The following is a 17,313-nucleotide window of genomic DNA, read 5'->3' on the forward strand; positions in this document are numbered from 1 at the left end:
CGGTACCAAATTGTAAACAGAACTGCACAATCCTTTTAAATTTAAAAGTTTAATATGTCATTACCTGATAAAGACGCGTCAAATCCCATATCCTCTATTGAGGATCGCAAGTCTTCTGGGCATGTTTGCAGAGGGTCATATTCTATAGTGGCATTACAATTTGAGAGAGAGACATGAATAGATTTTACACCTGCCTTTTGGGATATGACTCCCTCAATGGACTGCACACAAGAGTTGCAAGTCATTCCCTCAATATTTATCACAACAACTTGAGTAAGTGGCTGGCTAGCATCCTTCAAAGCAGGATGAGGAGACTTCAGTGGAGAAGCCAGCGTGGAGAAAAGTGCTACATTTTCATACTCGTCAGGAAGGCTGACTTTAAATGTCTCTGGAGACACTGCCTCTATGGCTTTTCTCAGTATGTCTATGCTAATTAAGTTTGGGTTATAGTTTATAATAGCAGATTTCTTCTCTAATGAAACAACTATACTTGTTACTGATGGGAGTGCTGATACGGTACTCTGAATATTGAGGACACATGAACGGCAGTGCATGCCATCAATTCTGAAGACAATTGTCTTTGTATCATTCACATTTAAGTTTTCTTTCAGTGCTGTCTCCGAGCCTTTGGTCTGAGTATTCCTCAACCTTTCCAGGTCAATAGCACTGAGCTTGAGGGGTCTAGGCTGCTTTTTGAAAGATGCTGTGAAACCCGCAGCTTCAATTTGATGTTTTATTTCTTCTGCTGTAATTAGATGAGGCTGGTAGACAACAACAGCTTCCCGATTGTCCAGGGACACTGAAAATTAATCAATAAAAATAAGTGTGTATTACTGCCCTAAGCATAATACACACATTGCCCTAAGAGCAACAGATCTCGTCAAAGCTTTCCAAGAGTGCTTTAAATGCTTAGAAATTTAACTGCTATGGAAAGGAGATTTAATTGGTTTGGTAAATACCAAATAATTGAGCTCTTCAACCATTTCTTTGTCTAGTACTACAACAATTTTCAACTCCTCTTTTCCTCAGTTTCTGCTCCTTCCCCAGGACTTCCACAAATGGCATTACTATTTCTTACTGAATTTATCCTTTTATCAGGGGTCTGTGGCAATACATTTATGCCAGTGCTATTTATACAGGTAATTTAGTCTCGCCTTTTAGGTACAATCACATACATGCCAATACTAGTTTTTAATCCAACAGAAAAATATAAACTAATATTAATTACAATACAAAAAATGACATCTGGTATTACAGATTTCTGTAACTGGTAATAAAATTATGGAACATGACTATTCCAGGCTCCCTACCAAAATACAAAGCAACCACTGAATACTGTCACTGTAACAGCAACAGCCTCACCACAATTTGGGCCCCTTTCTTCACTTCTAGTCCAAATTAAACATGTAACCGAACACCTGGTGCCACAAAGAGTAATTGTCACACTAAGCTATCTAGTCTAAACCCAAGATCTCTTCACAATGCCATCAGAGAACATCGTGGTCAACTTCAATTTATATAAAAAAACAGTAAGGTTTTACCTTTAATACGCTGAATTCCTTGCAATTTGCCAATCTTCCCCTCAATGGTGCTGGTGCAGGAGTGACAGGTCATCCCCTCTACTTTCAGGCGCAGCACAACGCTACTTGCTTGAGACCAGCTGGAATCTTCACAAGTTCCAGGCGTTACCTCTGGTGCAGAGGTACTTAAATCTACTCCTGGGACCATTTGTATAATCTGCTTGCCATTTATAATGGAAGAAATGAAAGTCACCACTGCAGTTTTTTGATCGGAGGACAATTTAACATCCAAGATACCTTTGTTCTTTAGAAGTGTACTACAAATCTGTTTAGACGTTAGAGCTGACTGAGTAGGAATTGCAAGAAAAATAGTGTCAGGTAAAACAGGTTGTGGGTTTGAATCAGCTAATGTAGCATCAAATCCCATGTCATATATTGCTTCCTGCAGTGTTGCTGGAGTCTGCAGTTTTGAGTCATAAATGACGACTGCATTCTTATCCTCTAGAGATACCTTGCAAGGGAAAAAAAACCAAACCAAAACAACTTAGCAAACTGCAATACTAAGAGATGAGAACTAATATCCTGCATGAGACTAGAGATAGCTTTTACTTGCATATATTAGTAATACTTGTCCGGTATAGTTTTATCCATCACTACACACCTTGAAGAGTAAAACCATACCAAAAGCCACCATAAAGTAACTTCTGCTCATCTGTGCAACAACACAGCTAGAAAGAACAGATTTCCCCCCCCCCCCCGCAGTTTCAGAATCCTTTACAAGTCTGTCTGGTCACTTTGACTTATGACATCCAGACAGCATCAATGCATTTAATGAAACTTCCAGAGTCAAACTCTCTTGAATTATGACTAACCCAATTAAATCCCAAAAGCAAAACAGCCCACAGAAAAAATTCTAATCACATGTACAATTCTGCAGTTAGTAGTAATTACCCTTAGGCTACAAGCATGGAAGAAAACACTCTTTGAAAAAACCCACAGATTTAAGTAGCAGTGAAAGGAGTCCAGTATTACTAGGCATCTTAGGCACAGGCTGTTAACTTGCTATGAACAATAAAGTGCATCAGACTTCACAGAGCAAAATTCAGTTTCGAAACTTGATATATGACAAACATTGACAAAGCTGTTTTTCCTCTCTCTGTACATTTTGGTGATCCAGAGACGTCCTGATTTGGCACTAACCTTTCACATCAGATGGTACAAATATCCTCAATTTAATTTGCTCCCAACTGATGATATATCAAACACAATTATTGCAGTTTCCAAAAGGGAAAGCTGATGCCTGCCAGAGGCCCAACACATTATCATTCAATTCTATCTTTACCCTGGGCAAAGGTACAACCTAAAGACCACAGCCATGATTAAATTAGACCAGTAAAATCATTTTAAGAACCACCTTTCTTCATTTTTGTCCCAATTATGGGCCTCAGCAGAATTAGCAACGTGGACATTTATTGGTTTCATTGCAGTTGGAGGCAAAATAACCTAAATGCAGCTCTGCTTATCTGTATTAGCCATCTAACACTCATCTCCCTTGCTGACTTAATTCATAATCACTAAACAAAACCCTGTTTTATTATTCTCAGAGATTTTTCTGAAACAAGTGATCTGGCTAAATTGAAGTTCTGATGCTATAATGAGGATAATTACTAAATATGATGTCTTAAAAGTTTCTTATAGTCCTGTTCTATAGACTAAGTTTTTGTAATACATTTTCTTGCTGAGAGTAGTTTTAGAAATAGTATTCAGCTTTGGGATAAGGTATTTACCTTAAAACCTAAATACAAAACTCTTAATACTGTCCTTTTAAAAACCTGCTTCATTCCTTACGTAAAAGACACTATGGGATGCACGTTGTCTTCAATCAACTTAAAGTATGAATCTCTCCTTCTCCTACCTCAAGTCATCTGCATATTCTCAGAAATTAGCTGAAGTAACAAAAATGCAAGGTTGACAATTAAGTCTTTTGCTAGAATAAGGGAGAAAGGAAGGATTCTGAAGTCGGCTTATTTGGGGGTATTATTTTACAGGCTGCTTTTAGCCTTCATTGCACTTCGTGCTTGCAGATACCCAGTGATTTATCTGACCATACCATGCCACAGATGTTAACAGTGGTATCTTCTACTTCTAAAACAGTCTGTTCAGTGATCCAAGGTTCTGGTGTCACCAGCATCATATCACGTTAAAGCTCCATTAAAGTTGAAGGAAGATGAAAAATGATGCATCTTGTAAGTATTGCTGCTGTTCACCAAAACTTCTGTGTGCGTACATGAACACCTACTTCAGGCAAAAGGAAACTGTACTAACTAGTGCATCATTTGCCTTTGTACCGAATGGCACACCACAGTGAGTCCTTCCAAATCAGCTAGAGGTAACAGTCACATGCCCCCCAAATTAAGACAGTGTACCCTATTCTGGGAAGGAAAGTGTTCACCTAAGACATATCCACTAAAATAGAAATTATCTTTTGATGAAACCAGGAGGGTATTACCTTCTTTAGAGTAAAATCAACCAGAATGTTACAGCATGATTTCATTACCTAGATACCAAGTAATTAAACTTTGCAATTTTCTGTTGCTGCTGTTGTTAGGACTGTTATTTCTAGCACAATTTAGGTCATAAAACTAATAGGAATCTCCCAACTTTTAAATTGTTTCCATTATTAAAACTACTGTAAAATGATGTACTGTGTAGGAATAACCAGCTCACCCCGGAGTACTCTACAGTCCCAATATTTTTCCCATGACAGAAAAAATACTAACAAAATATTGTTATCTCCTCTGAGCTAAGGAAAAAAAAAAAAGTTAAAATCAAATCAGATCAAGGAAGTCTGGATTAAGGGCAAACCAAGTAGCTCAGTTAACAGTTCAAGACTACAGTTCTGCTCTCCTTCTCTCATTTCCTCGTAGACAGTACAAAGGAAAGGAAACTTCTAATGCTTGAAAGAGCTAGCAAGACTATCCTTTGTCACCTGGATTACCTGCTACTCTTATTTCATGAACCACAACAAAACAGCTTTATTTTTCATGGTGGGTCAACTACCACAGGATTAACTGGACACCTCAAGCCCACAAATGCTTTTGAACCTGTGCAAGTAACCTCTGTGTACTATCAGTTTGAAAGAAAAGGCCTGGAGGCTTGTGAGGAAATATTGACATTTATTCAGTATAAGGGACAAGGACAGCTTGTTTTTTTTCCACCAGTGTAAGTCCTAGGGCTTTTGCTTTAGTTTATTTAAAAATTTCCCGTTCTTGCCATGTTTTTACTTTTTTCTCATTACTTCACTATACTGAATTAATTGTAGAGCAGAAAATTACTTAAGAGTGACAGATAACGACTTAGCTCCCACTGCAGTAAAATAAGCACTGTTTTTTCTTATATCAGAAATACACTAATGCACCTCTAACATCAGCTTCCCATGAAACGTACAGAAAATACTCTTTCCATGCATTTTCCTTCCTTCGTATATACTTTATAATGGGTTCTTATGTAAGAACAAAGCTTTGTAAGAAATAGCGAGTGTCACTTACTTCAATGTTATGGATGCCATTCATCTTCCCGACATGCTGTTCAATGGTTTGAACACAGGAATTGCATGTCATCCCCTCCACACTGATCACTATGGATTTTGCCTCCATTGTGAAATTCTACTCAAGTCTTCTCATTGCTGTTGGCCAAAAACAATTAAGACATTTGTTCTTAAATCATTTCATAAAGGTTGAAATCAAACCAGGGATTTAACAGATGATGTACTTGGCCACATTTAACTCTAGCAGATGTCAAAATCTGAGCAAAGCTGAACAGGAAGGAGAACTTCAGGTATTTATTCCTACAAATTTTCAAAAAAGAGAAAGTGTTCAGACATCTATTATTTCATGCATGTTATAATCGAGATCACTTAATCGCATGCAGCAAGCTGTGATTCACTGGCGTGTGAGATGAAACAATAGGGAGAAGCAAGTGAGAAAGAGACACACCAGCTCTTGGAATGCTAGAATGACAGAGGACAGCATGTAACCCACAGTGGCACAGGTGATGATCATGTTTTTCCACATTTATATCTCATATATTATCCTATGCTAGCAAAAACAAGTGATACTGAAATTAGCCCTAGGAAGCTAATCAAGCTTTTTCCACATCTGATTCAGAAAACTCAAGATTTCTGCTCCTCTGAAGATTATCATTATTTTTGCTCATAAAAACAAGCCCGCCCCCCCCCAATGACTGAACCTAAATGAAATTAATTCGTAGAAATAATGGCTAATACAAAGGACTTTTGTCCAATGCACAAACTGTTAAGTAACAGAGGGGTAAAGAGGCCAAAAGAAGCGGTTTCAGATTTTTTTTTTTTTAACCTTTTGAAAATTTGCATTACTTTCTCCAATGACAGAGAGGTTAGCAACCAGTAAAACTATCACAGTCAACTGCTTAATGTTTGGCTGCAGTGGAAGCAACAGCAAATTTTGATGATAAACTGAACAGCTGAAGTTAAGCACGTGCTTAACATGTTTTTTGCCCTGAGGACTTATCTTGGAAAACTAAATTACATTAAGTATTAACGATGTTTAATAAAATTAATTTTCTTGCTCCTTGGTGACATTTCAGAACTGTTCCCTGTTATAGAAGATCTGAAAGTTTCTGGTTTCAGTTTGAGACATGCTACAAACCATGTAAGAATACAAGGATATTGCATCATAGAAACGAGTTTACCTCACTGATGCACAAAACTAAATGCTGAAGCTTAATCAACAAGAAATAAAGACAGTATAAACTTGTGAATTAGTGAAGTTTCCAACAGATGAAATACATATTTTTCCTTTAACATTTCCTGTGAAGAGCCAGGAACACATTGCAAATTTCTGTCAGCCACTAACCTGTGGGAGAAATTAACTATAATTTCTAGGTCAAAAAAAGAAAAAGAAGTTTAACTATGTAAACAACATGAAAAAAAGTCTCAGAAGTTGATTTTAAAGATTTGTTTTCCTAATGCATCTCCTAATGTCCTCAAATGACCAGCTAATTCATCTAAACTGTGGCATGAACCTTTGTATTCTGATAAGCAGTAAGAGTTTTGTTCAAGAACTGCACAGTAAATGACTAGACAAACCAAGAATTAGCGCACATTAATGATAAGCATGGCTAACAGACAGGAATGTTCGGCGAGGCATAAAGGAAACCTCCTAGACATAAGGACTTTCAACACCTCTATGCAACAATGCAGGGACCTCTTTCACTGACAGGTGCAGAGAGCCTAAGGAGCACTCCCACAGATCAAATCCCATCAGAACCTTCAACAACCTGCAACATCTGACTCTCCTGAAAGGCATCCAGTATTTACTCTGAATGTATCATGAAGCGCTCATGCTTCATCCTTCCATCGCAATCACGGATGAAGTTCGGAAGCGTAAGGGCTGCAAGCACGACGAGACTGCCGGTGGCTGTGGAATCAGAACCAAAAGCCGCGTCCTGGTCTCGTCCTGTGTCTGGACGCGGGTGTGGGTGCACGCAGGACACACTGCAGCATGACGTGGTCTCAGTGCCAGGATACAGAGGAAAGAGCTCCCACAAAGTGGGGCCTCAGGCAACGAGAGCTCTGATTATTGCTAAGGCTGGCCAAGAAAATAGCATTAACACTTGCACTGGCTGTACTAACCGGGTGCTGCTGCCTCAGAATATAAACAGTGGCAGGAAGTTACTATTACTAAAAAAAGCATCATATTATGCTATAGTCAGCAGAAAACAGGAACAGTAACTCATCCCTGCTAAGAACAGAAATAAGACAACTAACTCTACCTGAAGTTATTACAGATCGCACTTTACCTATTCTTACAACATCTGAGTTATTAGAAACCACACACAAATATTTGTACATAAATATTCAGACATTACAGAAATAGAGAACTGTCACCTGACACACAAGAGAATTATGAATTGACAGAAGAATGTATTTTAAGCAAACTTCATATGGTAGGTCCTTTCTCAGGCTCATGTGCACACTCAGAAGTACAAGATATTTTTAAAAAGACTATAAAGCTACCCAAGAAAACACATGCTTTCATGTCATTGTATTGAAATATGATCCTTACCGATTACCTCAGCTCTTCCATAAGGAATGCTCAGTCCATATAGAGCGAACAGAGACTCAATCGTAACTCCACAGTCAGGGAGCAATGAATATCCTACAAGGCTGAAGTACAAATAGTTTCACAAAGTACTTCACTTACAGTGTGCTTTGTGAGCACATCCAGACACATCCAACTAACTGAGACACAATAGTCTACCATAGGCAGAGTCAATCTGTCCTCTAGTAAGGTTTGGATATAAGTGAAAGTAAAAGCATTTCAGGTACGTGATCAACTTGAACTGCTCTGACAACTGCACTATCACTGTATTTTGAAAAAAAGTATAAAGTAAGGGAATACTTTGGCTGTGAGCTGCTCTCTAAGATAATCAAAGGTTGGCAAGATGTTGCCTTGGATGAAAGTTCTGGTACAGCTGTACGCCAGTCTGAGAAAGTCTGCTGAGCTCCTGGCTATCTTGCCTGTTCTTTGGTTTAAGAGACTCAAGCTACAGTACAATAGTATCCATTATTACAAGAAACTAGGATACAGCGTTGAAGTCTTTTCTGTAAGTCATATGTCAAACAAACAACAGCCACGCCTGTAATATGGTGTCCTAGTACTATTAAAGTGATTATACCAGCCATCAGCACTGCTACCGAATGCCCACCAATGCATTAAAAAAATTAACTGCTTATATATGTAAAAATAACACTATACTTTTTTTTTTTTTAACATCTACTATTATTATAGTTTGTTATGGACAAAGTATTTCCTCCATTTTCTCAGTTTGTTTCTTTGCCCTTCTGCTGTTCATTTCACATATAATCACTTCCACCATTTTTTACACAGACCCATGTTTTCCTACTTAAAAGGCAGCATGTGGAAAGAGAAACAGGGATTATTAGGGCTATTCTGCCTTAGTGGCCTAATTAAGTAAATAAAGTTTGTAAAGGGACTTCAGATATGACGGCTGATATTTACAGAAGTGGAAGAAAATACTCTGATTGCAGTAATTCAGGACCACTTATAAAGCACGTTAGAATCCTCTTATGTCAGTACAATGTCCTGTTTATGTTTCAAGCGAATGCTTCATACAGGCACAACCTGTCCTTTAAAATAAAAGGCATCATCTGCTATTTGTGTTTGGATTTAAATAATAAGTCAAAAGCAATCAAGCTTCAATCATTCCACTGCCCCAAGAAGGATTTTTTGTTGGGTTGGGGAGTTTTTTTTAAAAGACTGCTCTCCTAGGACCAACTGAGCATGGCCCCGTGGTGTTAGGCATTGTATAAACACAGTAGAGAAAATCCTTTCCTGGAAAAGATTGTAATTCAAACATGCAAAAAGTATAAAGGCGTAAGAGAAAAAGAATTTTTATTTTTTTTTTTTACCCCTCAGGGCCCCAAAGTACTAGGACTGAATCCAGAACTTCCATCATAGAATTTATCTGTCAGATCAAACTGTCTCTTCTTTTTGTTATCCGACTTTTAACTAAGAAACACTACTGGATCTATATGATATATGCATTATTAACAGCTCTCTGTTGGTGGGGAAGACGACAAATGAGGATTTTTACTTGCTTTGTTGCAATTGCTAACAGCTTTCACATAATTTTTAAAACACTCTGTTCTCTAAAAAATGTGTCCAAATCTACAAGTAGAAAATGAGCTATTTGTAAGCAATACTGTCTCTTCACACCAGTTGCATTATATTATTGACACTGAATAGAGAAACAGCACATTCACAACCTCAGTTTTCTGTACAGCCTTACTGAGATTTCTGAAGACAAAATTGTCTGGATTTCCAGTGCTCCTGATGCTTTAAAGAGATCTTGTTCTCAGAAGAAAGTATAAGGTTAATACATAGTGACTGTAAGTAGACACACATCCTTTTTCCTCCCCTTACAAAATGCCCAGGACAAGTTAAATTTAAAAGCTAATATCTGCTTACACCTGAGACAGTATTCTACCTTGTTATATTCCATTTCATTTCCAACGCTCTGCCTCCCTTACAAGTGCTTCCTGGTAGAAATCCTCTGACTGAAGCTTAGAAGAAATATTTTTGTTGTAATTTCCTCCTTCTGACGACAGAAGAAAAATTCATGACTAAGCAGCCTGAAAAATATTTGCTACACCAATAAATTATGACTAGATGTACACAAGAGGCATACAAATATTGACAATTTAATCCTAGTTCTCCTTATACATGTTAATACTTTACCAAGTTCACATGCAAATGAATGCAGAAGTCAAAAGATCTGCATGAGGCTGTGTAGCAATCTGTGTACACTACAGCGATGGCTTGTACTTGAACACCATTTCCTCACTCTTGCCATCCATCACTATAGATCTGTTTGTTTTCCCCTCCATTTTTTATAATTTTTATATATATATACATATATATATAACAATGCATATGTACACACGTGTCATATATATGCATTAGCTCAAAAGAGAACCTCACTGTACAAGGGACAGGTATGGTTCTGGCAGGATGTAGCTGAAACAATAAGCAAATCTAAAACTTCTGGAACATCTAAAAAGCTTTCTAGGTGGCAACATATATTTGATAAGCTGACACTGAAGATCTTAATTATTACCACTGACTGCAAGGCAAATTCAAAGTTATCATGGACATACTCTTTTAAGTGAGATGCTAAGTTATGGATCACACACTGTTTTAGAGAAGAGTAATGGTTTTATTCTTAACCAATGCATTGCTCCATCTATAAAACACCTTCATCATCAATTAGTAAAGAATTTTAGTATTTGACGATGCAAACAAATGGCGGCCGCCTCCCCCCCCCCCCCCCCCCCCCCCCCCCTTTTTTAATCTAACAGCTATCTATTTAGAATACAAGAAACCAAGACGCTTTAATTCAACTACTGCTGTTTTGGAATATTATCTAAAGTGGCTTCATCTTATGAAGAACCTTGACTTTGAATAAACTTTGTAAAAGCTTTTTGTATTCTCTACTATACTATTTACTGCTTAATAACTTTAGAAACTCCCATTTTCTATTCTCTTTCATTACTTTCCCCCGTGTTTTGCAGTACACAAGGCAGTAGTATTTCCTTGTTTGTATATTAACACCATCAATGAAGCAGCAGAGCCCTAGAAATAATCTGGCTCTGCGATAGCGCAGAACTGAACATGGTAGGCTACATGTGGAGGAGCAAGGCTCAGTGACAGAGCAGGAGGCTAACAAAGGATAATTAAAACCAAAACAATATTCAGAAATAAACGTTAAGTCCTTGTATGTTTTTTTTCAGGTACAGTTTTAGGCTTAACACTTGGGTTGCCTGTGTGCAAGTTAAAATCCAAACATTTCGTTTTCTTGAAGAAAGTCAACTAGTGTTTCTATTAAGTGAATGAAGCAACAGAAAGAGAAATAATTCCTACTTCCAACCGCAATTTCTTCCTATGGAAAGGAAAATTAAACAGTGATCAAGCACAAGGCGACTGAGAAACTCAGGTTCATCTCTCAACTTTTTTTTTTTTTTTTAAATGTGCTAACAGCAGTCTTTGCAAGTAAAATACACCGATAAAAACCCAGGCTCTCACTTTACCCACAAAAAAACCCAACACTTTAGTGCTTCTAGTATCTGAGCTAACCCAGGCATCACAGTTTAACAAAGCACTGTGCACCACAGAGACGCTTTGCTCCTGTTCTAGGATCAGTAAGGATACATAACTGAGAAGCACACAATGTTTCTGGCTAAGTGTACAACTTCAGTTTTCACCACAGTTTTCTATTCATAATTGACTTGAATTTAGAGCTGCTGAAACTGAAAGTGGTCAAAGCTAGGCAAAAATCACACAAACACCAGAAACAATCTGTCATCTTTAACTACAGCCTTTGGACTTTATTAAATTTCTAAATGGCTGAGTCCTACTTTATAGCTTGCTTTAAATTACTAATTACATTAAATGGAAAAAAGGTACCTGTCCTAAAAGTCTGCAAAGACCTATGAAAAAGATCAAAGGACAGCATGAAAGGAAGAAGCTGTATCATCTCATCCTTGGGCTTACAGAAGCGCTGGAGAATGGGTTACAGGAGATGTGGTCCAATATGGAAGAACAAGGTTTTATTATGTTCATTGGCAAACATACATTTGAAAGCATGACTAGATATATGAGGCTTAATCATTGAGGGAGAAACTGCACATCCATAATAAATATCTGTTGCAGCTACATGATACTCTAGGTTGTAATTCATGTTGCTCAAGACTTTTGACTTTGCTTGGTCAGCAGACTATGGAAATTGCTCTGAGGGACTTTATTTCCATACAAGCTGGATGAAAAAAAAGTACACATGGAAAATGTTCTACTTCTAACAACAGTTTTATAATACTTGAGACAAATTCTTAGCAAATCCTTTTACTTGTGTCCTTCCACTACCTCTTCAAGTCAAATTTTTGGAGAACAACAACGTTCCCCTGGAAGAATCACAGCAAATATTAGGAACAGAATAGAATTTATAAACCCTTGTTATACGAGTATACCAACGCCAACTGGGGCTCCTCATTTTTGAGCTTAGTCTCAAAATGCAAGGCTGAACAATGTGGAATGCATTATGCAAATGAAAATAAGAAGAACAGTAAATGACATGTAACGCTAGCTTTTACTTTCCTGGTTTGCCACCTGGGAAGGAAAAAAGCTTCAGGTCTTTTCTCTACAATAAAATACAGAATAATTATTAATTTCTAATCAAATTGTGTTTGTGCTCACACAGTGCATCGTAATACACGTGACTAACTTCCACATTACCAAACAGAAAAAAAGATTTCTTGGTCTATTTACATCCACAAATACAATTCAGCAAGCATTTAAGTACAGAAATGCAATCTTTGGTGACTGCATAGAAGATTTTAAGGAACTTTACACCAACAATAATTACGCGCAATTTCCAGAACATGGATATAGAGAGGCAATAGTTAAGCTAGCCTTGCTCTTGCTCATTTTCCTGAGATTTCACCCCAAAGCATCGTAAACAACTATTTGCCCTCTTCCAGAATATTTACACTATGTTTTCAATGAAAACATTGGAAAAACGTACTTGTGCACAGAGTGCTGCCATCACAAGGCAAAACCCTAAGTAAGATGTTTCAGAGATACAGGTTAAGCAGCTCGGATTTGAAAAAAACGACCTTGGAGAAAAGGCTCAGCGACTTGTGTATGCAAATTCACTGTAAGTTTTTCTCGGAAGATGGCCAACGGTAGAAGAGGTACTTTTTCAACTCCATGAGTGAGCGCACACTTACTGTCTACCAAGAGGTAACGAGATCTCAAATGTGGATGTCCACTGATAAGAACAACCTATTCTGCTTCCTTTCAGTCTCCTTTTGAAACCACAGGAGCGTTGATGTGACTCCCTACCATCAGTGTTTCCCTAGCACTGGAAAAAAAAAAAGGCAGGCAGGAGCAGCTCGCACAGAGGGAAGCGGTTGAGCAGGAAATGCCGTTTTGGATCCAGAGCCGTGTTTTCGACCCAGAGCCCTCGTTAGGTCGGTCTGTTTCTGACCACCCGAGTCACCCCCCGTACCCACCCGCTGCTCGCACCCCCCCCGAGCCCACGCCAGCTCCCCCGCGATGAGCCACACGGCGGGCTTCGCCTCAGAGCCGGGGGGCCCCTCACCACACGTCCTCGTCCCTCCGAAGCGACAGACCTCCGCAGCGGACCGCCCGGAGGTGCCGGAGAAGAGCCGTCGCCGAGCACGAAGCTGCTATTTTCGGGCTTGGGACCCCCCCCCCCCCCAGCGGCGGAGGGTCGCTGAGGGACGGCCCGCTCCCGCGCTGCGCCTCAGGCAGGGGCGCGGCGGGACCTCCCCCCCCCCCCCCCCCTCGCTGAGGGGACACGTAGCGCAGCCCGGCGCCGCGTCCCACCGCAGCCGCCTTCACGCCTCCCGCGGGAAACGCCCGGCGAACCCTCCCCCGCCAGCCCGGGACGCCGTGACAACGGCTCGGCCGGCGCTGGGCAGAGGGAGCCGGGACAGCCCCGAAGGAACTGCGTTACCGGCTACCGTCTGACCCCGCGATCGAGGGGAAGCCGCCACCCCCCGCCGCGTCCAACCCGGGGCGGGGGAAAGGCAAAACCCCGGACCGTGCCGCGGCGGAGCAGCCCCGCCGGAGCCCGGCCCCGCACTCACCGGAGGCTCCGGGCGGCGCAGACTGCCCGCCCCGGGATCGCGCCTGGCACTTTGCCCCATACCGCGGCCCGGCCCCGCCGGCAGCGCGCCGTCACGTGACCAGAGGGCGCCCGTTTCCTCCCGCCCACTCACGTGACGTGACCGCGGCCGGACGGGGGCGCCGCAGGACACGTGACGGCGGAGGCGAGGCGGTCGTTGTCGGTCCCGATCCTTAGCGCCGCATCGCGACAGAGCCCCCCGCGGCCGAAACGCGTTATCTGACGGGAGGGGGAAGGCGCCCGGCGCAGCCCCGCTCTCGGCTGTCGAAGGCAAGCCCCGCAAAGCTAAGCGGCGTCGGAAGGGATCCCTCCCGCCGCGGGCCGGGGCAGGGCACCGAGCCGCACCGGCCGCTCTGCCGAGCGTTTTCTCCTGGGCCCCGGGAGAAGCAGCGGTCTGGCACCTCGAATCTCCGAGGAGAGTAAAGGCAGCCGCTTCTTACATCTCGGCCCTATCAAAAAGCAGGCTTATTTGTGGTTTTCGGGGATTCGAACTGACTGGGAGGTTTACAGCGTCTGCCTATAGCCCCGATCTATTTCCTAACAGATTTTGATTATGCAAGAATCCGTTAGAGAATTCATTAGAGAAGTCACATTTCTCTCAGCATCAGTGACGAGCAGTGCTGGGATACTGCCTACTTCCGTCGAGCTCCCGCTCAAAAACTAACTTATGTTCTTCACAACTCTCATAAGCCTCGGAGACAAGCAACTTACTTGCAGAGTGATTCAAGACATAAAAGTACTTCTGTGGGAAAAAAAAAAGGGGGGGGGGGATCTCAACTCCGTCAGTAGATGTGCAGCAGAAGCCAGAGGTAAAGCAACATGAACTCTGCAGTGGGAATGCACGTGACGTTCATTTAAGCACACACAGCTGGCTAAATGGACAACTATATGATGTTTTGGATTTATCCTTTATCCACTAGTGACCTTTACAGGAACAACTGGGACTACCTAAAATATGATTTAATTATTTTGAGTTTTTACACTGTTTCTCATACTTCAGCAGACGTGGAGCATAGAGGAAACCTAGAAGAACCAGACAGGTTTCTAGGTATGTTTATTAGACCAGGAATGCCACTGTACAAGTGGTAATCAGGGAACAAATGCCGTTACACCATCATTTTTTTCAGTGAAAGTTTAGACCAGTTCATTATAAGCAAAGGCTGTTACTCCCTCCATTCTTTTGGAGTGACTCTGCCAACAGGTGACAAGCCCCACTCAATTCCAGCTTGTGTAAACACCTGTAGGAGGATAAAAATAAAGATTATTAACACTGAAATCAAAGAAACCTTCCGATAGAGGGCTATTTCTATTGTTTTCAGTGTAGATTTCTTGTATTAGAACATGACATTCATCTTATAATAAAGCAGGTGGAACATATTGAGTAATATTTAAATACTTCAGTTGTCTATTTCAAAGTATTTAGAACAAACAATCTGGAATGTAAAACCCTATCACAATACTGTAATTTTAATCTATAAGTTTTTCTGCTGAAAGCTCTACCTGTATAGCTTAGAAATCCCAAGTAAAATACAGAATGCTTGTGTTTCTACTACAATTTTAAAATCAAGCAATAGACTGAATTTGTGTAACAACTCAAAATCAAAATACGAGCTAACACAACTTTCATTTCTATCGCATTACTATCCACTTATATAAAATGCTTCTAAATTCTGACCACCTAAGTCACTTCAAAGAAGTAAGCCCTTGTGAAACTTAACAGCTTGCAAGTTTACAGCTATAGTCACAACAGAGCGGTGAAAAAAAGGACAACTTACATATCCCCAGACAGCAGTAAAAACTGCAGCTCCACCAAGGAGTACCAGGTTTCCATATTTATCATGGAAGTTAGGCTCATATTTGCGATGAGCTTGTCTTACTGCAGTATGCTGAATGCCACGAGCTAATGAATGTTAAAGAGAATTAGAAGTACAGAAATCAACTGAAATACACATTCAAACCATTCACAATCCTCATCTCCCACCAACAGAGAGGAAAGTGTAAGCATTAAAAGACTTGAAGAAAAGCTGAAAAAAAAAAAAATCAATTTTTTTGGAGTTAGAGCTTTGGAATGATTCCAAAACACAAGATATGCTGAATGTCTTGCATTTTGTTTCAGCTCGCCCAATTTCTCTCTAGAAAGTTATTCCCGAAGTCCAATTCCAGTAAGAAAATCCTCTAAGTTACCCTTTTCATTAGTATGCTTTCTTTGGGCCCTCAGTGTGGAAGTTCAAGTACACTTTCAAGTATTACTATTTCTCTAATAAAATAATTTTTTTAGTATTTAAGTTTCAGATTTCTATATGTAAGTATCTATATTGTCAGTATGTGTACCTAATATAAGCATTTTCAGGATGAAGCTCACCACCAAATTAAGTGGTTGAAGATAGTGGGTAGGGGTAACACCTTTCTCATTCCTTCAAGATTTTTGAAGGGAAGGGAGGGAGGTGAAGAAGGAAGTGGAAATAACTGTGGGCCTTCACATGAGGTAAATAATAGAGAATAAAATACAGGAGGATATCTTCAGATGACAGAATGTATGATGTGCATTACAACTGTACACTATAAAAGCTACACTTATTAAGAAGACAGAATGAAGAATCAAACCATTGGCTTCAAAACACTGAGATTGTTTAGTAGTTGGGTATAAAGCATTTGATGAGACAGTGATCTGTGCATAAGGATAAACATTACAAAATACAATCTTTTAGTTTCAGGTGAGTGGTTCCCATTTACCCAAACATGACTAGAGAAAACGATGGCAATACCCATAATACTACTACGTCTCTAGCATGGTCTATGAGGCCGCACAAGTTAGTGTTTGGTTTTTTTTTTAAACAGAAAAAAGAAGCTTGAATATCTCCCAAGAGAAACACTGCTAAGCACGTTTATTTTAGGTGCATGCACCTCGGCCTAAGCACATCAAGAACCAGTACCGGATTTGAGAGGACCAGGTTAAGCACCGGGGAGTCTATCACTGAAGAGGTAACTTTACCCTTGAGTTTAAGGGCTGGTCATTGACTACACCTTGCCACCTCAGGTTACAAGACCTAACGTGCCTTTAGTTACTATCAAGGAGGAAAAGCACTGAGGAACGGAACCCAAGGTCAGCTCAAGTAAAAGCAACTAGGAGGTAAGAAACAGAAAGAAAGAAGAAAAGCAGCAGATGAAGGACGACGAGAGAGCCGCCCCTCAGCTGCCCTCACGACCCTCCTCCGGGAACGCAGCGAGCCCAGAGTTCAGGGACAATCCTCACAGGGACGGCAAGAAACCGGGAAGAGACCCCCTGACGAAACCGCCTACTCCCAAGAAACACCCCCAGCACTCCAGAGAGCCTCTTCGTTGCTTACCGGTGAGGTTCAGAGCAGCCCTAGCCACGGGGAACATGCTGACAAGCGGACTACGACCCTTCCCCCGGCGGGATGCTGCTACCCTTGGCGAGCGGTGAAAAACAAAATGGCCGCGCCGGAAATCGCCGGTGCGCCGTGCGGCTGAGCGGAGCCGTGTGGGTAATGTAGGCGCGCAGGGA

General features: G+C 40.8%; 2 protein-coding genes across 9 annotated transcripts in view; both read right to left on the reverse strand.

The window, feature by feature from the left end:
* Window positions 1-13,883, reverse strand: part of ATP7A (ATPase copper transporting alpha) — a 31,191-nt gene extending 17,308 nt beyond the window's left edge. The window contains exons 1-5 of one of the 8 annotated variants that reach the window (XM_029996977.2): window positions 13,750-13,858; window positions 12,865-12,998; window positions 5,069-5,205; window positions 1,542-2,031; window positions 65-799 (exon numbers count right to left, since the gene is read on the reverse strand). In XM_029996977.2, coding sequence (XP_029852837.1) covers window positions 65-799; window positions 1,542-2,031; window positions 5,069-5,176 — 1,333 coding nt within the window. In that variant the 5' untranslated portion in view covers window positions 5,177-5,205; window positions 12,865-12,998; window positions 13,750-13,858. Of the gene's footprint in view, window positions 1-64; window positions 800-1,541; window positions 2,032-5,068; window positions 5,206-6,248; window positions 7,806-9,550; window positions 10,332-11,545; window positions 11,601-12,864; window positions 12,999-13,238; window positions 13,602-13,749 lie in introns of those variants that run through there. The other 7 variants (XM_041119087.1, XM_029996979.2, XM_029996973.2 and 4 more) reach the window with 7 other exon arrangements.
* Window positions 13,884-14,824: 941 nt separating this feature from the next.
* On the reverse strand, window positions 14,825-17,291 carry LOC115333844 (cytochrome c oxidase subunit 7B, mitochondrial). Its single transcript, XM_029997343.2, has 3 exons — window positions 17,135-17,291; window positions 15,563-15,687; window positions 14,825-15,025 (listed from the first exon to the last, which is right to left on the reverse strand). Exons 1-3 carry the CDS (start codon window positions 17,169-17,171, stop codon window positions 14,951-14,953), a joined length of 237 nt encoding a protein of 78 aa, XP_029853203.1. The 5' UTR covers window positions 17,172-17,291; the 3' UTR covers window positions 14,825-14,950.
* Between the last annotated feature and the right edge of the window lie 22 nt (window positions 17,292-17,313).

The sequence above is a fragment of the Aquila chrysaetos genome, chromosome 21, assembly GCF_900496995.4.
Source record: "Aquila chrysaetos chrysaetos chromosome 21, bAquChr1.4, whole genome shotgun sequence".
NCBI classification, from domain to species: Eukaryota; Metazoa; Chordata; class Aves; order Accipitriformes; family Accipitridae; genus Aquila; species Aquila chrysaetos.

Coding starts and splice junctions, on each gene's coding strand:
- LOC115333844 (XM_029997343.2), bottom strand. CDS start 17,171: ATGTTCCCCGTGGCTAGGGCTGCTCTGAACCTCACCG. Junction 15,688..17,134: donor GGCTGCTCTGAACCTCACCG/GTAAGCAACGAA, acceptor AACATTCATTAG/CTCGTGGCATTCAGCATACT. Junction 15,026..15,562: donor TTACTGCTGTCTGGGGATAT/GTAAGTTGTCCT, acceptor ATCCTCCTACAG/GTGTTTACACAAGCTGGAAT.